Source organism: Miscanthus floridulus, chromosome 9 (genome assembly GCF_019320115.1).
Source record: "Miscanthus floridulus cultivar M001 chromosome 9, ASM1932011v1, whole genome shotgun sequence".
In the NCBI taxonomy this organism is placed as follows: Eukaryota; Viridiplantae; Streptophyta; class Magnoliopsida; order Poales; family Poaceae; genus Miscanthus; species Miscanthus floridulus.
The window spans coordinates 11,062,074-11,084,644 of record NC_089588.1 but is presented as its reverse complement, the minus strand read 5'-3'; the positions used below and the strand labels follow the sequence as shown (position 1 = coordinate 11,084,644).

At 44.8% G+C, this 22,571-nt stretch overlaps 2 protein-coding genes and 1 long non-coding RNA gene across 3 annotated transcripts; 2 read left to right on the top strand and 1 right to left on the bottom strand.

Annotated features, from left to right (window-relative positions):
• Nucleotides 1-951: 951 nt before the first annotated feature.
• Nucleotides 952-3,733, bottom strand: LOC136479223 (uncharacterized). Its single transcript, XM_066477157.1, has 2 exons — nt 2,277-3,733; nt 952-1,325 (listed from the first exon to the last, which is right to left on the bottom strand). Exon 1 carries the CDS (start codon nt 3,731-3,733, stop codon nt 2,285-2,287), a length of 1,449 nt encoding a protein of 482 aa, XP_066333254.1. The 3' UTR covers nt 952-1,325; nt 2,277-2,284.
• Nucleotides 3,734-4,365: 632 nt separating this feature from the next.
• LOC136479222 (uncharacterized) lies at nt 4,366-19,100 on the top strand. Its single transcript, XM_066477155.1, has 31 exons — nt 4,366-4,374; nt 4,674-4,882; nt 5,070-5,128; nt 5,264-5,307; nt 5,388-5,503; nt 5,878-5,969; nt 6,064-6,162; nt 6,392-7,065; nt 7,161-7,311; nt 7,441-7,484; nt 7,565-7,584; nt 8,054-8,145; nt 8,240-8,338; nt 8,568-9,240; nt 9,336-9,486; nt 9,606-9,649; nt 9,730-10,311; nt 10,406-10,504; nt 10,734-11,406; nt 11,502-11,652; nt 11,776-11,819; nt 11,900-12,481; nt 12,576-12,674; nt 12,904-13,576; nt 13,672-13,822; nt 13,948-13,991; nt 14,072-14,653; nt 14,748-14,846; nt 15,076-15,136; nt 15,665-16,759; nt 16,867-19,100. The coding sequence occupies exons 1-6, from the start codon at nt 4,366-4,368 to the stop codon at nt 5,948-5,950; spliced, it is 510 nt and encodes a 169-aa protein (XP_066333252.1). The 3' UTR covers nt 5,951-5,969; nt 6,064-6,162; nt 6,392-7,065; nt 7,161-7,311; nt 7,441-7,484; nt 7,565-7,584; nt 8,054-8,145; nt 8,240-8,338; nt 8,568-9,240; nt 9,336-9,486; nt 9,606-9,649; nt 9,730-10,311; nt 10,406-10,504; nt 10,734-11,406; nt 11,502-11,652; nt 11,776-11,819; nt 11,900-12,481; nt 12,576-12,674; nt 12,904-13,576; nt 13,672-13,822; nt 13,948-13,991; nt 14,072-14,653; nt 14,748-14,846; nt 15,076-15,136; nt 15,665-16,759; nt 16,867-19,100.
• A 1,735-nt stretch (nt 19,101-20,835) lies between these two features.
• On the top strand, nt 20,836-21,739 carry LOC136483405 (uncharacterized). The gene is made up of 3 exons (XR_010765433.1): nt 20,836-21,023; nt 21,112-21,422; nt 21,507-21,739. It is a non-coding gene; the product is annotated as an uncharacterized lncRNA (long non-coding RNA).
• The last annotated feature ends 832 nt before the right edge of the window (nt 21,740-22,571 follow it).

Genomic DNA, 22,571 nt, shown 5'->3' with positions numbered 1-22,571 from the left:
ATGCACAATTTCAGGTCGTTACTGCAGTTTGTTGGGCCATTTGGAAAACTCAGAATAAAGCTTGTATATCAAGAATCTATCTGAGATTATCTATTATCTATATGCTTTTGTGCTCTTATGCTGTTATGCAACACTGAACAGATCTTCACTCTGGGCCTCTGGAGAGATGCAGGAGATGTTGCTGGAAGATGTCTGTATCATGCTGCAGGCGGCGAGAAACATCTTGGTGGTGACTGAAGACGTCTCAATGACTGTTGTCCAGAAGTCAGTGAGTCGGTGACTGCATGGAGCGAACCTGGAGGATGAAGATTGAGCTGCTGTCTGTGCTGGCTCTCTGGGTTGCGGGACTGTAATCGTCTAATTGGAGTCTGTGTTTTTGTTGATCTTTAGCCTCGTGTATGTAATAATGACGTTTGGTGATGGTTATCTACTTATCTCTGACTGTCAGGGGGCAGTTGTCATATGGAGATAGATAGGCCTTTCGTCTTTCTTTGTTGTCTTCTCTGTCTTCTGTACTGTCTAACACCCATGTATTTCAGATTTTCAGTTGCTTGTTAATGGAAATGGGGAACAGCCATTCGAAAACCGCATGAACTGTCAACATTCTCTGTATAGGCAGTGCATTGTAATGTTGAAAAGAACTAATTAAATCCAATCCTAAATCGTAACTAGGTGCTGTTGCAACTTATGATTTTGGTTAACACCAGATTCCTGAGAACATGACTTGCCGCGAATCAAAACCATGCTATTGATAGTTCTGTGACTGATCTCGATCATCACAGAATGAAGGAAAAAATCATCAACTTCACTTAATCTGCTTTGACTCTGCGTCTCTTAGACAGCAGAATCAACATGCATTTAAACTTCCCAACACTTCAATGTTACATGAACGCCATCAGTTTGGTGTTTCATGAACAACAGAAAGCCCTTTTGCAGGCAATCTTGCAAAATATAAACTGGAGCTTACTATATATACATCTATATATTAGAGGCCTAGCTAGTCTCACGACAGCCACAACTACCAGAGCTATTCAACCTGATTCGATTGCGATTGTTGTGGCTGGAGCTGCACGACTTAGCAATAGTGGAGTCTTGTTGTTGAGCTGCAGCGGCAGCCCACATAAGCTGCAGTGAGCACAACAATTCTCTACATTGACTGCCCGTCCAGCATGGACCAAAATGAGGCACAACATCAAGGCATTATTGGCACTTGGCAGCATAGGATTCACATTCTAAGCAAAATCTACAGCACAAAAGAGCCCAGGTGCAATCGTTTTGACATCTGACACCAAAACATCACACAACCTTTGCAGCTTCCTTCATTCCTGTAACAAGAGGCAAGTCAATTCAGAACATTTCTTAGCTCTATACTTGCAACAAATAAAAATGTTCATGCATAAAAATTAAATTGGTGGTTGAAGCCTTATCTTAATGAAAAAACTACCTAATATTTTGGGACCAAGGGAGTAGTAAGCTTCTGAATACTTGATTGCAAGTTCCAATTAAGGCCTTGTTTGGATGTTATCGTATTCCTCAATCCACATGTGTTGGGGTGGAATTTAGTTCAACTTCCACTCCAATCCACGTCAACACATATGGATTGATGCGAATCCGACTACATCCAAACAAGGCCTAAATTTATAACATATAACACACAAGATGTTCATGCACATTCACTGGCATGTAATCAGATTTGTTAATATTTGCCTGGTGCTCTCCCAACATATGAAAGCTCATTAATTTAAAACATTTGAATTTAACCTACTAGCCATCAAATAGTCTAACAAATCTTAAATTGTGTATCAAAACTCAACCTAGTGCATCTCCGTGTTGTAGCCCTACCAACATATGAAAGTTCATTAATCTGAAACATTTGAGTTTAACCTCTAGCCATGAAATGGTCAACCAATCTTAAAATCATGCGTTAAAACTCTATGAAGTTTCTCCATCTTGTACAGGAGTGAAAAGATTGATGATAAAATAATAAAACAAGGATATTACATCACATATAAGCATCTGAAGTGTAAATCAGAATGGAAAAAAATAAAATAGGTATGACTACATTATGTAATTAAGGCCGTTCACTTTAATGGAACAAAACAACCATTTATAATGATGAGCCATTGTCGAAATTATTTTCTTTACATTTCTATTAGCAAGTACCACCAAGAAACTAACTACTCAGGCAGATCAGCAAACAATTATTGTTGTAAACAATTACTGAATTGAAAACTGAAATACTAGCTGTCAATTGATGCTGAGGAGAGCGAATCAACCTGTGAGATCACTTGATCAAGTCGGACATAATCCTGATGACCTCTCTCTTGATGTCACATCTCTTGAGAAACAATTTGGCCTCAGCCATCCTTTGCTTCTTGATCTTGGCGTTGAGCACAGCGGCCTTGCCATCAGCAATATTGAGGAATGCGGCATTGCACATGCCTGGAGTATTGTGTTCTCTCTCCAGCGTGTTCACAGCCTCAGCGAGGTACCAGTAGGTCTCTCTCTTCTCCTGCAAATGCTTCTCTGCATTGTAAGCAACCTCCTTCCCAGCTGGTTGCCTGGACACAGCAGCCGCAGCCTTAGAAGGCGGGGGCTGCTTGACGACCTCCTTCCTGGCTGCAGAAGCCGCAGCCTTCTTCGGTGGAGGTGGCTTGGCGACCTTCTTGGCAGCCACTACCTTCTCTGGCAACTTGGCGACCTTCTTGGCCGCCACTGCCTTTTCCGGAACCTCGGCGACCTCCTTCGCCGGCGTTGCCATATGCGGCGACTTGGTGTGGCCCTCCCCGGCAGCTGCAGGCTTCTCTGGCGGTGGTGACTTGGAGGGGGCATCCGCTGGAGCCTTCTTCTTCGACGGGGACGACTCGGCGAGCTCGGCTGCGGCCGCCGTCCGCTTCAACGGGGAGGGCTTGGTGAGCTTGGGAGAAGGCACATTCCCCTCGGGCGGGGTCTGTGACTCCGGCAGACCTTGGAGATGCGGTGGCGGGGATGGGCCCCGCTTGGTGGTCACATTGGCCGATCCGGACGGCTCGCCTTCGTCGTCGTCCTCCTCCTCCTCGTCATCACCCTCGGAACTGTCGCCTTCTTGGCCCGCCGACGGCGGCGACGGCGACGGTGGCAGGATAGGAGGGTTTGTGGTGGGGCGCTGTTCCACCTCGTGTTCGTCGCCGGAGGAGGAGGAGGACTTGGTGTGGTGGTCCTCCCCGGCGGCTGCAGGCTTCTCCGGCGGTGGCGACTTGGAGGGGGCATCCGCTGGAGCCTTCTTCTTCGACGGGGACGGCTCGGCGAGCTCGGCCATGGCCGCCGTCCGCTTCAACGGGGAGGGCTTGGTAAGCTTGGGAGAAGGCACATTCCCCTCGGGCGGGGTCTGTGGCTCCGGCAGACCTTGGAGATGCGGCGGCGGGGATGGGCCCCGCTTGGCGGTCACATTGGACGATCCGGCCGGCTCGCCTTCGTCGTCGTCGTCCTCCTCCTCGTCATCGCCCTCGTAACTGTCGCCTTCTTGGCCCGCCGGCGCCAAGATTGAAGGGTTTGTGGTGGGGCGCTGCTCCGCCTCGTGTTCGTCGCCGGAGGATGAGGAGGAGTGGCCCGCCGGCGCCGGGATTGAAGGGTTTGTGGTGGGACGCTGCTCCGCCTCATGTTCGTCGCCAGAGGAGGAGGAGGTGTCTTCCTCGGAAGAGGAGGCCGAGCCGATGGCCGCGTAGGGCTTTTGAGTGGGGGGCTTGGGGGCCATGGGGCCGCCGCCGGGTTGACAAGGAGGGTTGAGGTGGGGGGATTTTGCTGTGCTGGCTGAGGGTGACTGCCGCTCTCTCTCCAAAACAACATGTGACTACGGCCACGTTTAGTTTCACCAAATTCTAAACTTTGACACTATAAAAAAGAAGATTTCCCATCACATCAAACTTACGGTACATATATGGAGTACTAAATGTTGACGAAATCAAAAACTAATTGTACAATTTGATTGTACTTTGCGAGACGAACGTTTTGAGCCAATTATTACCAAATACCAACGGAATGCTACAGTGCACTACAGTATCTACCGGAATCCGGCGGCACCAACTTCGTGCGCAACTAAACGCGCCCTACATAGGAAAAAGGAATAAGTAAGCTATTATATAAAAAATTCAAAGGGGAAGAGAAAGCAATTTCTCAATCAAACATGGTCGATTAGTCCAATCATTTTTTTATGAAATATATAATGATGCTCTATTCATTTATTGGCCATTTTGTATATATATGTTTGCAAGTGCGAAGATTTGGCACCAAAGTTTAGAAGAGAAGAGCATGTGAATTGAAGGTTATAAGATTTGACTATACGCGTGTGTCCAAGCAGTAAGAAATGTGTCCAAATTCATTTCTAAAATGTCGCATGTTTGAGACTTTGAGGAGAGGTGTTGGCAGTTAGGACCAACATTTTATTATTTCACAAAAAAAAGACAACTCTCCAAGCATTATTTCTTTGATGATACTCCACCCGTTCGAAATTATAAGACGTTTTAACATTTCTAGATACATAATTTTTGCTATACACTATGTCTAAATACATAGTAAAAAAAATATATCTAGAAATATCAAAACATCTTATAACTTAGAACGAAGGCGTATTAGTCTAAAGCGGAGTGTTTGGTAACCCTATGACTGTTTATCTCTGCTGTAATTGAAAACTTGAGACATCACGCGTTGAGCCTTGCCACACCGACGCCCCCTCTCACGCACGACTCTCCCTCTCCCCGAGACGCCACGCCCACTCCAAGCTTGCCAGGGAACGCATCCAGGGCACTGGCCGCCGGCAGCCCACCCACCGCCCGCAGGACGCACGCCGCCCTGCCTGGCCGGCCCACCTCTGCTCGAGCTCGCGCTCGCGGCGCCCGGCCACCAGGTACGTCCGTCTCTTGGTCTTCCCTTCCCGCTGTGCCAAACCGAGCACCCAAACCCTAACTTACTATTTGTGCTCGGATCTGATCTGATTACCAGGGCAGGGCGGGCACCGGCCGCCAGGGGCGCGGCTGGCCAGGCCTCCGCCGTGGCTGGCCTGGATTTCTAACGCTGTCCTTCTGTGCAAACAGATTCCAAGTTTACGCAGCAGGAGCTTCCAGCTTGCAAGCCGATTCTTACTCCAAAATGGGTAAGTTCAATAGTACAAATTTATGTTGGTGTCATCAGCTTTCCTACATCAACACCCCCCCCCCCCCCCCCCCCCCCCCCCCCCCCCCCCCCAAATGTTTGTGCCTGACTTCTTATGTTACACATGTTATTTCAGTATTTCCTACATCAAACTCCAAAATGCTGCGAGCTTCACAACAAGTATGCCCAATATCCTATATGCTTGGTTTCAAATATAAGCTCCGTCATTTTGTTTATGTTGGTTGTTTTCTGTGCTGCAGGTTGTCGTGATTGTAGATCGGTATGATGACGCATGTGTCCCTGCTGGTGTGACTGACAAGCTTGCTGTTTTTTTTCTTGCTTGGAACAGGATCTCTGGAGCAGAAGATGAGTCGATGTAGGATTTATACCCACACAAATTCACTTCTTTGCTGCTTATCGGTCTACTCTTTGAGAGACCATCCGCTCTACTTTGTGTTCTACACTACCACTGATTTTTTGTTTGCCTAGAAATCGAGCTTCTCCTAATGCCTGAAGAAAAGACTATCTTGGATGAGCACGAGACCCCTGACGTACTAGAATATCATCAGTTTCCAGCTGTCTTAATATTTAGGAACCATCTTTCTTTTGTCTATGATGATGCATTTCTCGATTTGCTGCTGAAAATTTGAGATATCTTAATCCGTCCGGCATCAAATGAATGCGTTGATTTAACTGCTTCTCTGAAATATTGGATGCTAAATCTAATTCCTGATGAATTGTTTGGTGCAGCCGAAATGGCATCCACTTCATAGCTGGCACTGCAGATACCCCTGATGGACAAGCTTCTGGACAGTGGTGTTGACATCAACTTACTTGATAGAGTAAGCTACGTGCTTATGATTTCCATTTCTCTTTCGTATCCGACGAACCCCATCTGGGAAGGCAGAGTTAACTACGCAAGTGTTGTTGATACAGGATGGCTTCACCTCTCTTCACAAGGCATTTATAGGAAAATAAGAGGCTGTCATTAGCCATCTCATAACAAAAGGGGCAAATCCCCATGTTAGAGATAGGGTAAGAGGGTACCTGGAATGATCCCTTGTCAATTGTTGTCCATGATTTCAAAAAGTGTGAAGTTCAGTTTGAGAAACTTCTTGAAGCAAAGTTAGCTGTTGTCTCATTGGTTTTGTTACGTCGGGAACAATAATGTGTTTCCTATATTTGTTTCAAGTATTCCTGCTTTGTTTGAACTTCACAACTCTAGAGTTGAGCTCGCTCTCAGTAATGGCAGTGCAATCTGCAGGTTTAAGTGGTACGCCAGGACCTCAAGATGGGGGCTAGGAAAATAGCTTCTCAATGTGCCCGTAAGTTCATCTCCAAGTGGACGCATGCTGTTTATTTGGCGCACCCCTTTTTCTTTGAATTATCCATAGGTTTTTGTACTTCGCTAAAAAGATGTATAACCAGTGTGAGTGCCTAATCTGCAACCACCAAATCTTAGCCAGAGCAGCACTGAACTTTTGCTATATATATGTACCGGAAGATTGCTATTAGTAAAATTTTGTTCTTATCTCGAAACAGTTTGGGGATTACCGGAAGATGACTGTAGCAACAGGCTGACACATCTAACACATCTGTAATAACCATTGATCAAGTATAACAATTATATTGTCTTTTTTCTGCAATTTAATTTGGTTGTTTTAGTTTGCATATATTTTTTAGCGTTAGCACGGGCACTATACTATGCTGTAATTGAAAACTTGAGACACATCACGCGTTGAGCCTTGCCACAACCGACGCCCCCTCTCACGCACGACTCTCCCTCTCCCCGAGACGCCACGCCCACTCCAAGCTTGCCAGGGAACGCATCCAGGGCACTGGCCGCCGGCAGCCCACCCACCGCCCGCAGGACGCACGCCGCCCTGCCTGGCCGGCCCACCTCTGCTCGAGCTCGCGCTCGCGGCGCCCGGCCACCAGGTACGTCCGTCTCTTGGTCTTCCCTTCCCGCTGTGCCAAACCGAGCACCCAAACCCTAACTTACTATTTGTGCTCGGATCTGATCTGATTACCAGGGCAGGGCGGGCACCGGCCGCCAGGGGCGCGGCTGGCCAGGCCTCCGCCGTGGCTGGCCTGGATTTCTAACGCTGTCCTTCTGTGCAAACAGATTCCAAGTTTACGCAGCAGGAGCTTCCAGCTTGCAAGCCGATTCTTACTCCAAAATGGGTAAGTTCAATAGTACAAATTTATGTTGGTGTCATCAGCTTTCCTACATCAACACCCCCCCCCCCCCCCCCCCCCCCCCCCCCCCCAAATGTTTGTGCCTGACTTCTTATGTTACACATGTTATTTCAGTATTTCCTACATCAAACTCCAAAATGCTGCGAGCTTCACAACAAGTATGCCCAATATCCTATATGCTTGGTTTCAAATATAAGCTCCGTCATTTTGTTTATGTTGGTTGTTTTCTGTGCTGCAGGTTGTCGTGATTGTAGATCGGTATGATGACGCATGTGTCCCTGCTGGTGTGACTGACAAGCTTGCTGTTTTTTTCTTGCTTGGAACAGGATCTCTGGAGCAGAAGATGAGTCGATGTAGGATTTATACCCACACAAATTCACTTCTTTGCTGCTTATCGGTCTACTCTTTGAGAGACCATCCGCTCTACTTTGTGTTCTACACTACCACTGATTTTTTGTTTGCCTAGAAATCGAGCTTCTCCTAATGCCTGAAGAAAAGACTATCTTGGATGAGCACGAGACCCCTGACGTACTAGAATATCATCAGTTTCCAGCTGTCTTAATATTTAGGAACCATCTTTCTTTTGTCTATGATGATGCATTTCTCGATTTGCTGCTGAAAATTTGAGATATCTTAATCCGTCCGGCATCAAATGAATGCGTTGATTTAACTGCTTCTCTGAAATATTGGATGCTAAATCTAATTCCTGATGAATTGTTTGGTGCAGCCGAAATGGCATCCACTTCATAGCTGGCACTGCAGATACCCCTGATGGACAAGCTTCTGGACAGTGGTGTTGACATCAACTTACTTGATAGAGTAAGCTACGTGCTTATGATTTCCATTTCTCTTTCGTATCCGACGAACCCCATCTGGGAAGGCAGAGTTAACTACGCAAGTGTTGTTGATACAGGATGGCTTCACCTCTCTTCACAAGGCATTTATAGGAAAATAAGAGGCTGTCATTAGCCATCTCATAACAAAAGGGGCAAATCCCCATGTTAGAGATAGGGTAAGAGGGTACCTGGAATGATCCCTTGTCAATTGTTGTCCATGATTTCAAAAAGTGTGAAGTTCAGTTTGAGAAACTTCTTGAAGCAAAGTTAGCTGTTGTCTCATTGGTTTTGTTACGTCGGGAACAATAATGTGTTTCCTATATTTGTTTCAAGTATTCCTGCTTTGTTTGAACTTCACAACTCTAGAGTTGAGCTCGCTCTCAGTAATGGCAGTGCAATCTGCAGGTTTAAGTGGTACGCCAGGACCTCAAGATGGGGGCTAGGAAAATAGCTTCTCAATGTGCCCGTAAGTTCATCTCCAAGTGGACGCATGCTGTTTATTTGGCGCACCCCTTTTTCTTTGAATTATCCATAGGTTTTTGTACTTCGCTAAAAAGATGTATAACCAGTGTGAGTGCCTAATCTGCAACCACCAAATCTTAGCCAGAGCAGCACTGAACTTTTGCTATATATATGTACCGGAAGATTGCTATTAGTAAAATTTTGTTCTTATCTCGAAACAGTTTGGGGATTACCGGAAGATGACTGTAGCAACAGGCTGACACATCTAACACATCTGTAATAACCATTGATCAAGTATAACAATTATATTGTCTTTTTTCTGCAATTTAATTTGGTTGTTTTAGTTTGCATATATTTTTTAGCGTTAGCACGGGCACTATACTATGCTGTAATTGAAAACTTGAGACACATCACGCGTTGAGCCTTGCCACACCGACGCCCCCTCTCACGCACGACTCTCCCTCTCCCCGAGACGCCACGCCCACTCCAAGCTTGCCAGGGAACGCATCCAGGGCACTGGCCGCCGGCAGCCCACCCACCGCCCGCAGGACGCACGCCGCCCTGCCTGGCCGGCCCACCTCTGCTCGAGCTCGCGCTCACGGCGCCCGGCCACCAGGTACGTCCGTCTCTTGGTCTTCCCTTCCCGCTGTGCCAAACCGAGCACCCAAACCCTAACTTACTATTTGTGCTCGGATCTGATCTGATTACCAGGGCAGGGCGGGCACCGGCCGCCAGGGGCGCGGCTGGCCAGGCCTCCGCCGTGGCTGGCCTGGATTTCTAACGCTGTCCTTCTGTGCAAACAGATTCCAAGTTTACGCAGCAGGAGCTTCCAGCTTGCAAGCCGATTCTTACTCCAAAATGGGTAAGTTCAATAGTACAAATTTATGTTGGTGTCATCAGCTTTCCTACATCAACACCCCCCCCCCCCCCCCCCCCCCAAATGTTTGTGCCTGACTTCTTATGTTACACATGTTATTTCAGTATTTCCTACATCAAACTCCAAAATGCTGCGAGCTTCACAACAAGTATGCCCAATATCCTATATGCTTGGTTTCAAATATAAGCTCCGTCATTTTGTTTATGTTGGTTGTTTTCTGTGCTGCAGGTTGTCGTGATTGTAGATCGGTATGATGACGCATGTGTCCCTGCTGGTGTGACTGACAAGCTTGCTGTTTTTTTTCTTGCTTGGAACAGGATCTCTGGAGCAGAAGATGAGTCGATGTAGGATTTATACCCACACAAATTCACTTCTTTGCTGCTTATCGGTCTACTCTTTGAGAGACCATCCGCTCTACTTTGTGTTCTACACTACCACTGATTTTTTGTTTGCCTAGAAATCGAGCTTCTCCTAATGCCTGAAGAAAAGACTATCTTGGATGAGCACGAGACCCCTGACGTACTAGAATATCATCAGTTTCCAGCTGTCTTAATATTTAGGAACCATCTTTCTTTTGTCTATGATGATGCATTTCTCGATTTGCTGCTGAAAATTTGAGATATCTTAATCCGTCCGGCATCAAATGAATGCGTTGATTTAACTGCTTCTCTGAAATATTGGATGCTAAATCTAATTCCTGATGAATTGTTTGGTGCAGCCGAAATGGCATCCACTTCATAGCTGGCACTGCAGATACCCCTGATGGACAAGCTTCTGGACAGTGGTGTTGACATCAACTTACTTGATAGAGTAAGCTACGTGCTTATGATTTCCATTTCTCTTTCGTATCCGACGAACCCCATCTGGGAAGGCAGAGTTAACTACGCAAGTGTTGTTGATACAGGATGGCTTCACCTCTCTTCACAAGGCATTTATAGGAAAATAAGAGGCTGTCATTAGCCATCTCATAACAAAAGGGGCAAATCCCCATGTTAGAGATAGGGTAAGAGGGTACCTGGAATGATCCCTTGTCAATTGTTGTCCATGATTTCAAAAAGTGTGAAGTTCAGTTTGAGAAACTTCTTGAAGCAAAGTTAGCTGTTGTCTCATTGGTTTTGTTACGTCGGGAACAATAATGTGTTTCCTATATTTGTTTCAAGTATTCCTGCTTTGTTTGAACTTCACAACTCTAGAGTTGAGCTCGCTCTCAGTAATGGCAGTGCAATCTGCAGGTTTAAGTGGTACGCCAGGACCTCAAGATGGGGGCTAGGAAAATAGCTTCTCAATGTGCCCGTAAGTTCATCTCCAAGTGGACGCATGCTGTTTATTTGGCGCACCCCTTTTTCTTTGAATTATCCATAGGTTTTTGTACTTCGCTAAAAAGATGTATAACCAGTGTGAGTGCCTAATCTGCAACCACCAAATCTTAGCCAGAGCAGCACTGAACTTTTGCTATATATATGTACCGGAAGATTGCTATTAGTAAAATTTTGTTCTTATCTCGAAACAGTTTGGGGATTACCGGAAGATGACTGTAGCAACAGGCTGACACATCTAACACATCTGTAATAACCATTGATCAAGTATAACAATTATATTGTCTTTTTTCTGCAATTTAATTTGGTTGTTTTAGTTTGCATATATTTTTTAGCGTTAGCACGGGCACTATACTATGCTGTAATTGAAAACTTGAGACACATCACGCGTTGAGCCTTGCCACACCGACGCCCCCTCTCACGCACGACTCTCCCTCTCCCCGAGACGCCACGCCCACTCCAAGCTTGCCAGGGAACGCATCCAGGGCACTGGCCGCCGGCAGCCCACCCACCGCCCGCAGGACGCACGCCGCCCTGCCTGGCCGGCCCACCTCTGCTCGAGCTCGCGCTCACGGCGCCCGGCCACCAGGTACGTCCGTCTCTTGGTCTTCCCTTCCCGCTGTGCCAAACCGAGCACCCAAACCCTAACTTACTATTTGTGCTCGGATCTGATCTGATTACCAGGGCAGGGCGGGCACCGGCCGCCAGGGGCGCGGCTGGCCAGGCCTCCGCCGTGGCTGGCCTGGATTTCTAACGCTGTCCTTCTGTGCAAACAGATTCCAAGTTTACGCAGCAGGAGCTTCCAGCTTGCAAGCCGATTCTTACTCCAAAATGGGTAAGTTCAATAGTACAAATTTATGTTGGTGTCATCAGCTTTCCTACATCAACACCCCCCCCCCCCCCCCCCCCCCCCCCAAATGTTTGTGCCTGACTTCTTATGTTACACATGTTATTTCAGTATTTCCTACATCAAACTCCAAAATGCTGCGAGCTTCACAACAAGTATGCCCAATATCCTATATGCTTGGTTTCAAATATAAGCTCCGTCATTTTGTTTATGTTGGTTGTTTTCTGTGCTGCAGGTTGTCGTGATTGTAGATCGGTATGATGACGCATGTGTCCCTGCTGGTGTGACTGACAAGCTTGCTGTTTTTTTTCTTGCTTGGAACAGGATCTCTGGAGCAGAAGATGAGTCGATGTAGGATTTATACCCACACAAATTCACTTCTTTGCTGCTTATCGGTCTACTCTTTGAGAGACCATCCGCTCTACTTTGTGTTCTACACTACCACTGATTTTTTGTTTGCCTAGAAATCGAGCTTCTCCTAATGCCTGAAGAAAAGACTATCTTGGATGAGCACGAGACCCCTGACGTACTAGAATATCATCAGTTTCCAGCTGTCTTAATATTTAGGAACCATCTTTCTTTTGTCTATGATGATGCATTTCTCGATTTGCTGCTGAAAATTTGAGATATCTTAATCCGTCCGGCATCAAATGAATGCGTTGATTTAACTGCTTCTCTGAAATATTGGATGCTAAATCTAATTCCTGATGAATTGTTTGGTGCAGCCGAAATGGCATCCACTTCATAGCTGGCACTGCAGATACCCCTGATGGACAAGCTTCTGGACAGTGGTGTTGACATCAACTTACTTGATAGAGTAAGCTACGTGCTTATGATTTCCATTTCTCTTTCGTATCCGACGAACCCCATCTGGGAAGGCAGAGTTAACTACGCAAGTGTTGTTGATACAGGATGGCTTCACCTCTCTTCACAAGGCATTTATAGGAAAATAAGAGGCTGTCATTAGCCATCTCATAACAAAAGGGGCAAATCCCCATGTTAGAGATAGGGTAAGAGGGTACCTGGAATGATCCCTTGTCAATTGTTGTCCATGATTTCAAAAAGTGTGAAGTTCAGTTTGAGAAACTTCTTGAAGCAAAGTTAGCTGTTGTCTCATTGGTTTTGTTACGTCGGGAACAATAATGTGTTTCCTATATTTGTTTCAAGTATTCCTGCTTTGTTTGAACTTCACAACTCTAGAGTTGAGCTCGCTCTCAGTAATGGCAGTGCAATCTGCAGGTTTAAGTGGTACGCCAGGACCTCAAGATGGGGGCTAGGAAAATAGCTTCTCAATGTGCCCGTAAGTTCATCTCCAAGTGGACGCATGCTGTTTATTTGGCGCACCCCTTTTTCTTTGAATTATCCATAGGTTTTTGTACTTCGCTAAAAAGATGTATAACCAGTGTGAGTGCCTAATCTGCAACCACCAAATCTTAGCCAGAGCAGCACTGAACTTTTGCTATATATATGTACCGGAAGATTGCTATTAGTAAAATTTTGTTCTTATCTCGAAACAGTTTGGGGATTACCGGAAGATGACTGTAGCAACAGGCTGACACATCTAACACATCTGTAATAACCATTGATCAAGTATAACAATTATATTGTCTTTTTTCTGCAATTTAATTTGGTTGTTTTAGTTTGCATATATTTTTTAGCGTTAGCACGGGCACTATACTATGCTGTAATTGAAAACTTGAGACACATCACGCGTTGAGCCTTGCCACACCGACGCCCCCTCTCACGCACGACTCTCCCTCTCCCCGAGACGCCACGCCCACTCCAAGCTTGCCAGGGAACGCATCCAGGGCACTGGCCGCCGGCAGCCCACCCACCGCCCGCAGGACGCACGCCGCCCTGCCTGGCCGGCCCACCTCTGCTCGAGCTTGCGCTCACGGCGCCCGGCCACCAGGTACGTCCGTCTCTTGGTCTTCCCTTCCCGCTGTGCCAAACCGAGCACCCAAACCCTAACTTACTATTTGTGCTCGGATCTGATCTGATTACCAGGGCAGGGCGGGCACCGGCCGCCAGGGGCGCGGCTGGCCAGGCCTCCGCCGTGGCTGGCCTGGATTTCTAACGCTGTCCTTCTGTGCAAACAGATTCCAAGTTTACGCAGCAGGAGCTTCCAGCTTGCAAGCCGATTCTTACTCCAAAATGGGTAAGTTCAATAGTACAAATTTATGTTGGTGTCATCAGCTTTCCTACATCAACACCCCCCCCCCCCCCCCCCCCCCCCCCCCAAATGTTTGTGCCTGACTTCTTATGTTACACATGTTATTTCAGTATTTCCTACATCAAACTCCAAAATGCTGCGAGCTTCACAACAAGTATGCCCAATATCCTATATGCTTGGTTTCAAATATAAGCTCCGTCATTTTGTTTATGTTGGTTGTTTTCTGTGCTGCAGGTTGTCGTGATTGTAGATCGGTATGATGACGCATGTGTCCCTGCTGGTGTGACTGACAAGCTTGCTGTTTTTTTTCTTGCTTGGAACAGGATCTCTGGAGCAGAAGATGAGTCGATGTAGGATTTATACCCACACAAATTCACTTCTTTGCTGCTTATCGGTCTACTCTTTGAGAGACCATCCGCTCTACTTTGTGTTCTACACTACCACTGATTTTTTGTTTGCCTAGAAATCGAGCTTCTCCTAATGCCTGAAGAAAAGACTATCTTGGATGAGCACGAGACCCCTGACGTACTAGAATATCATCAGTTTCCAGCTGTCTTAATATTTAGGAACCATCTTTCTTTTGTCTATGATGATGCATTTCTCGATTTGCTGCTGAAAATTTGAGATATCTTAATCCGTCCGGCATCAAATGAATGCGTTGATTTAACTGCTTCTCTGAAATATTGGATGCTAAATCTAATTCCTGATGAATTGTTTGGTGCAGCCGAAATGGCATCCACTTCATAGCTGGCACTGCAGATACCCCTGATGGACAAGCTTCTGGACAGTGGTGTTGACATCAACTTACTTGATAGAGTAAGCTACGTGCTTATGATTTCCATTTCTCTTTCGTATCCGACGAACCCCATCTGGGAAGGCAGAGTTAACTACGCAAGTGTTGTTGATACAGGATGGCTTCACCTCTCTTCACAAGGCATTTATAGGAAAATAAGAGGCTGTCATTAGCCATCTCATAACAAAAGGGGCAAATCCCCATGTTAGAGATAGGGTAAGAGGGTACCTGGAATGATCCCTTGTCAATTGTTGTCCATGATTTCAAAAAGTGTGAAGTTCAGTTTGAGAAACTTCTTGAAGCAAAGTTAGCTGTTGTCTCATTGGTTTTGTTACGTCGGGAACAATAATGTGTTTCCTATATTTGTTTCAAGTATTCCTGCTTTGTTTGAACTTCACAACTCTAGAGTTGAGCTCGCTCTCAGTAATGGCAGTGCAATCTGCAGGTTTAAGTGGTACGCCAGGACCTCAAGATGGGGGCTAGGAAAATAGCTTCTCAATGTGCCCGTAAGTTCATCTCCAAGTGGACGCATGCTGTTTATTTGGCGCACCCCTTTTTCTTTGAATTATCCATAGGTTTTTGTACTTCGCTAAAAAGATGTATAACCAGTGTGAGTGCCTAATCTGCAACCACCAAATCTTAGCCAGAGCAGCACTGAACTTTTGCTATATATATGTACCGGAAGATTGCTATTAGTAAAATTTTGTTCTTATCTCGAAACAGTTTGGGGATTACCGGAAGATGACTGTAGCAACAGGCTGACACATCTAACACATCTGTAATAACCATTGATCAAGTATAACAATTATATTGTCTTTTTTCTGCAATTTAATTTGGTTGTTTTAGTTTGCATATATTTTTTAGCGTTAGCACGAGCACTATACTATATGGTTTAGTTCATACATGTTGCTTGATTAAACCATGTTTTTCTACACATTACAATTTGTGAATATATAAATTGTTTGATGATTATAGCTGGTAATCATTTGATGAAATGCCTAACCCATGCCATTTTTATATCACTTGTGCTATAGGATAGCAAATAAAGGATCTTGTGCACGTGTTCAAGGGGCATCACTGATTGTCTTCATCCTCTCTGAAACACGATGTAACACAGGCCCTGTGCCTTGTGGTCACATTTTGAGTGAGGATTTCCAGTCCACTCAGTGAGGATTTGAGTGAGGATTTCCAATCCAAAGCGTTAGCACGGGCAATATACTAAGTTAGATGGCTGTAGCAGGCTTTGGTTTTGTTCAGTATTAGCTCTTCAAGCCTTTCAACGCTTTGGATGTCAGGTCTTTGTTCTCTTACCAAAGTGGTATGTTAAGATATTCCTGCAATCTGGATGTCAGGTCTTTGTTCTCTTACCAAAGTGGTATGTTAAGATATTCCTGCAATCTATTTGCTATGCAATTCTCTAATCTGTTATGAAGACCAGATCTATTTCGAATCGAGTTATTGCCAATAAAATGTGATGTTCAGTGATGGTCCAACAACTATTTAAATTGTTGGTGTATAAATTGACTTCTGATGTATCATTGAAGTTAACTGATCTATTGAATTTTTTTTATCTTAACTGTATCTAAGACTGTCTCCAACAGAGCCGACCCAAATTTCACCGTTTGGGTCACGCGCAGCAAAAGAAAACCACACCCAAAAATGCCGAACTCCAACAGCGAACGCAAAAAGAGGCGGCGGAGCTCGCGAAGCACGCCGCCGAGGCGCGCGGCGCCCGCTGCAGGACCCCGGCCGCCGGAGATGCTCGACGTGGTCTGAATCCCGCTGCCGAAGCCTCCGCGCCAAGGAAGCCGCAGAGCACCGTCGAGCTCGCTACTCGCCGGAAAATTGTGTTGCTGTTGTTCAATTAAAAAAAACATATGATCTACTTGGCATGTATGATTGGTGTTTGTTGTTGCGTCCATTGCAGCAAGGAGAGGTTCCTCTTGCTCACGGCGCTGGTGCCAGGTAGTAGGCATCCTGGGAGCCCCTCACCCCAGTGCTGCTGTTTCATAAGGTACCTGTCAATTTTGGCTGTATCGTGTTTTTTTTTCGTGTGAAAAGCCAAAAACAGATGATTTTTTGCCTCGCACGGACATTCCTTTGGAAGACATCTTCAAATCACTCTTCTGGTAATGTAACTTAACTCTTATGCATCACCAATATGATAATGCATATTTGTAGGGATTTATGATCTCTGATTGTTTTCAGGGTACCTGATGTAGTCCTCTTTGTACAGTTTACCATGCCTTCTATGTGGAAGTTGCCTAATAGACACGTGTATACCTGAAAATGTGATGTTGAGAGATCCAAGGCGCCTCTGCACCTGGTAGGCTTTACCACATTGTTGAAAGGAAACCTTTCAGGTATGGATATACCTTTATATTTTTTTTCTGGAAAAAGCATGTACGTAATGCTTGCTATTTTTTATAGTTCACCATTTTGTTGTGTGCAGATTTCAATTCATTTTTGTAACTCACATAATGCAATGAGTAATGAATATCTACATGACAAGCTTCCAGGAAAAAAAAGTAGTTATTCTCTTTTCCTATTTGATACGTAGTTCATAAATTTTGTTGAAACAATTCCTGATTGCTGCAGATGTGATGTTATTTGCAATGTTACTCTTTAAGCATATTTGCTATGGACTAAACAATATGATAACTCATCATGAATCTCTTTTGGCATGAATCTTAATCTATCTCACTATTTCCTTCATTTTTAATAAACATATTGTGTTTTTATTGCCGTAGCGTTAGCACGGGCAATATACTAAGTTAGATGGCTGTAGCAGGCTTTGGTTTTGTTCAGTATTAGCTCTTCAAGCCTTTCAACGCTTTGGATGTCAGGTCTTTGTTCTCTTACCAAAGTGGTATGTTAAGATATTCCTACAATCTGGATGTCAGGTCTTTGTTCTCTTACCAAAGTGGTATGTTAAGATATTCCTGCAATCTATTTGCTATGCAATTCTCTAATCTGTTATGAAGACCAGATCTATTTCGAATCGAGTTATTGCCAATAAAATGTGATGTTCAGTGATGGTCCAACAACTATTTAAACTGTTGGTGTATAAATTGACTTCTGATGTATCATTGAAGTTAACTGATCTATTGATTTTTTTTTATCTTAACTGTATCTAAGACTGTCTCCAACAGAGCCGACCCAAATTTCACCGTTTGGGTCACGCGCAGCAAAAGAAAACCACACCCAAAAATGCCGAACTCCAACAGCGAACGCAAAAAGAGGCGGCGGAGCTCGCGAAGCACGCCGCCGAGGCGCGCGGCGCCCGCTGCAGGACCCCGGCCGCCGGAGATGCTCGACGTGGTCTGAATCCCGCTGCCGAAGCCTCCGCGCCAAGGAAGCCGCAGAGCACCGTCGAGCTCGCTACTCGCCGGAGCGGGTGAGCGCGGCCCCGGCCGCCGCGGGCGCGGGCGCCGGCGTGCTCCGCCACAGCCGCCGTGGGACGCAGAAGGATGGAGAGAGGGCGCGCGTGGGTGCTGGTGGGTGGAGGATGGGGAGGAGGGGCTGGGGAGCCGCCGGCGGGGACGGGGACGCTGAGCCGCCGGAGCTGTGCCGTGTGCCGCTTTTGCGTAGCGAGGAGAGGGGATGCTTTTTTGCGTAACGTCTCGGCTGATAGGCAAAATGTGTCGTGTGTTTGGGTGAGCCGTTGGAGGTTGTTTTTGGGTAGGCAAAGCACTGTGCGAGACCTATTTTTGGGTTTGGGTATCCCTGTTGGAGTCAGTCTAATGTGTGTTTATTTTCTACATCAATGATTACTGCAGTAAGAAGAATGCCATCTCTGATGTAAAAGTCATGTTAGTTTGTTGGCTCATAAAAAACATGTTAGTGTTGTGCATCTTTATTTTTTCAGTCAAAACTATTTCTGAATTGTGAACAGTCCACCCCATTAAACTATTTCTGAACTATTTTTTTACAGGAACTAATAAGTGTGATGTCGGTTTTGATGGCCACCTTATTTTTGTCGGCACCATAGATGCATTGTTCCAGGCACTGCTGGTTTAACATCAGCATAAGCATTGAGCTTGGCTGTCTCTTGCAGGTGTGACTTCCCTGCTGACGCTTCAGAGCCCCGACAACCCGATTCAGCCAGATTTCTACACAAATCAAATTTCAGATTTTCTCACCCTGTCTAAATGAAGAGCCCCGCCTTCCATTTGCATAGGCAGCATCGAGCATTTTTTTGTAACAAATAAGGAAACACAAAGGAGATCTTCTCGGCATCGCCCTGTTCGTCCACTGCAACGAAGAAGTATTTGTGTGCAAATTTTACACTTCCAGTTATTGGCTCTGGCTATGTTTTGTTGGTGAACTGAAAAAGCTTTGGAAATATTGCAATTTTTCCTATGTTGTCTTCCTAGCAAAGTGCAGTGCAGACTGCAGAGTGGTAATTTTAGTTTTGACAGTTTCTACAATCTGAAAATTATTAATATGGAGAGGAATGGTTATTGCCCTTGTCATGGTTTATTCTATATATTTCTCTGAAAATGGACCGTTCCTTTCCATTTTATTTTTCTAATATATGATGGTTGTTTACATGTACATCCCTGAAATGAAGTTGTGGCAATATAGTTTCCAGAGACCTCCTAAATTGGTGATTGACGGTGTGATTACTACTTTTAGTTTGCTTAGACTATAATATTTTATTTTTACTCATCTTCCAGAATCATAAATCATGACGAAGTCCCCGACCACAACTCGCAGACTAAAAGTAGTAATACAGATAGCTGTATGTTATCTTTAAGATGGTATACAAGGACAAACATTTTTTGAAGAATAATCATGATGGGGACGTTTGTGGAGAAACGTCGTAATGAAAATTGTATTAAATATAAATATTAGAAGTGTACTTATCTTTGGATAGAAATCTAGTCGGTGGCGATGAAGTTGTCCGGTCCTCGAGCTTTCCAACCTGTCGTCATGATGGTGGTCGTGGTTGTTGTAGCGCCGTTCTTCACGGCGATCATCATTGCGACGTGGTCTGGTGGTCGATGTGGTCGGAACTCGGCGGAGCCACTCGGGACGTGGTTGGCGTGGTCTATGGTCGACGTGGTCGGAGCTCAGCGGAGCCACTCGGGACGTGGTCGACGTGGTCCGTGGTCGGAGCTCAGCGGAGCCACTCGGGACGTGGTCGACGTGGTCCGTGGTCGGCGTGGTCGGAGATCGGCGGAGCCGCTCGGGACGTGGTTGACGTGGTCGGAGCTCGGCGGCGCTGCTCGGGACGTGGTCGTGGTCGACGTGGTGGGTGCGCAGCGTCGCCGTAGTCGAGCGGGTGTAGTCAGAGCTGGTCAGAGTCGATCCCTGTGTAGTCGCCGGAGCACAAAGAGTCGTGCACAGAGACGTGACATGTCGCTGCTTGTAGGTTGATGCAAAGGTACAAAATCATGTATGTATAAACGTCCCAACAAGCTTCTTGCGTCGTCATTAAGCATGCATGGTGATGTAGATTGGATCCGTTATGCAGCTTTTTGACGTGGTCGTTGTGTTTTGACGTTGTGAGTCCAATCTGACTCGTGAACATGATGAAGCAACTCCCGTACAACCGCCCGAGATCGAATGATGTTGTATGCCTACTTGTGTAGGAGCACCTTCCCGACGACGATGACTTATGTGAGCGACTGGATGTACGAGGTCGTCGTCGAGAACATGCCGTTGATATTGAAGATTCCCATCTGATTCGCCGGAAGATCAGCACGCACAACCCCTAAAGGGGACCCCTACCTGGCGCGCCACTGTCGACGAAATATAGTCGGCAGTCCACCGAGGGGGGTGCCCGTGGTGGTAGATTATCGCGGGGCTATACTGATGAAGATGTCCAAACCAAAGACGGATACAAGAAGCGGAAGCGTGCACACGAGGATGACGTACGTAACAATCTCTTAAACAACTCAAATATCCTCTCATATTTTCTACCCGTATGGCCCATTGCATACTAAATGTAAAAAGAATGGCGTATAAAACTGATATTATATATTGCATATGCAGATCATTATAAAGGATGGAAATGAAGTACAGTACAAAGATAATGGTGTACAAACGCCACGGCTAGAAGCCAATAAAAATCCAATACATGTTCTCAGTGAGATGATGGTGTTGCCTCAGTATAATAAGCCAAAGAAAGCAAACAATGTACAAGTCATGCCTCAAGGTGATCCACCATCAATTTAAACCTATATGTCTTTAAATTTGGGAATTAATTAATTATTAATAAAAAATAATATCTCTCTAGATTATGCGTGTACGCAACAAGATGCTGAGGTAATTGAATATATGAAAGGAAAAAGTAAAAAGCATCTGCTTGTCAGAATCGATGATTGTTGGGGAGCAAGAGATGATATGGATTGTCTTTTTCTTGGGAATGAGCAAGTCAATGGCACGGTAAGCATGTTTAACACTTGCTTTAGCATTAACTAATGTCCATGGGAAATATCTGCCAATCTTGAAATGACAAAATAAAAACTTGTAGGTCATGAGTCTTTATATCCAATTGATGCGGCACGAAGAACACCTACTACATAGAGAAGGTGGAGATGTTTACTTGGAGAATACGTGGTTCTCTCAATTACTACAACAAGAGGGAGAGGAAGATGAGATGAAAAAGAGCTGGATAAAAGAGGACATGGTTGAAACAAGGGTACAAAATTATTTAAATGCTGATATGGTAAGATTTCACATATGCTAATTTAATACCCTTTCAAATGTAAGGAAATAGTTTAGATAAATGTATACAATTTCATGAAGTTCTAGGACGGCGAAAGATTGCCACCGATCAACAATGTAAGCATATATAGTCTCTAGCTATATATTGTACACTACATAGAAAAAACAGTAACTTATTGTTAATCTATATACCATGCACAGCTCTCAACTTCACTGAGGATGGAATTCTTGGCAGACGTTTTGGCGAGTCGTGCAAACGAATGTTCCGACAACATCCTTGAATATCTTCAAGAGATGATTAAGGAGTTAGGCAAAATGTAACTTAGATGGTCATAATATTAGAAAATTATACGTAGACTCAAGTACAATTGTTTTTACATTAGACTATGCAAAAATAATTTTATTGTTTTAAGAGACATTCTCAAGAAAAATCCGTAGCGTTAGCACGGACATTATACTAGTTTTGATAATTTGATTCCATTCTAAGTTTAAAATTTCCAGCTGTACTTAATAGTGACTTGTGAGCAAGAATTATGCCAAAGATTCTTAATAAAGTACTTAAAGGCAAGTCTTTATTCGTCCACGTCATGTGATAAATAAAGAAGATTGACATAAAAAAATCTCTATAATAAATTATATGTAAAATCGTTAGGGCACCCACAATGTGTTGAAAAAATTAGCCCTAAGCAATTAATGAATACCATAGCCATTGTGGAAGAACACCTCAAGCAATTTTTTCTTAAGATGCACCAAAAGCTTAGAGTGCACCATAAGAAAATAAACAAGTACTTTCTCTCTGTGTCCTTGATCTTACGCTCCGTCGCTCCCTCACTATCAGCTGACTACAAAAGTACAAAGTCCTATTTCCGTAGAATTGACCATAGCTAGTGCCAATTGAAATAGGCCCTACCTTTATTGCCAACTGAGTCACAAACATTACCCTTGCCCTTACAATACACCACATTACCACAAGTTACCAACTTTGTCCTACGCTTCTTTCGGTTGTCCACTACTTTTTAAACCGCAGATTTTGTCTATATAAGACTAAGGTGATCATCGGCATAAAGGAAACCACACAAGTCATGCTGTTGTTGTATACCTAAAGTTCAATGAATACGTATTTTTGCCGTGCTAGTATCTTTTAATGTGAGATGTATGAAATGAAAAACGTAAGTAGCTTTATATTTAACAAGTAAATTGCATTTTTGAAATTGTAAACCATTTATGTTAATCATGCAATGTCCTCACAAAAAAAATGTTAATCAT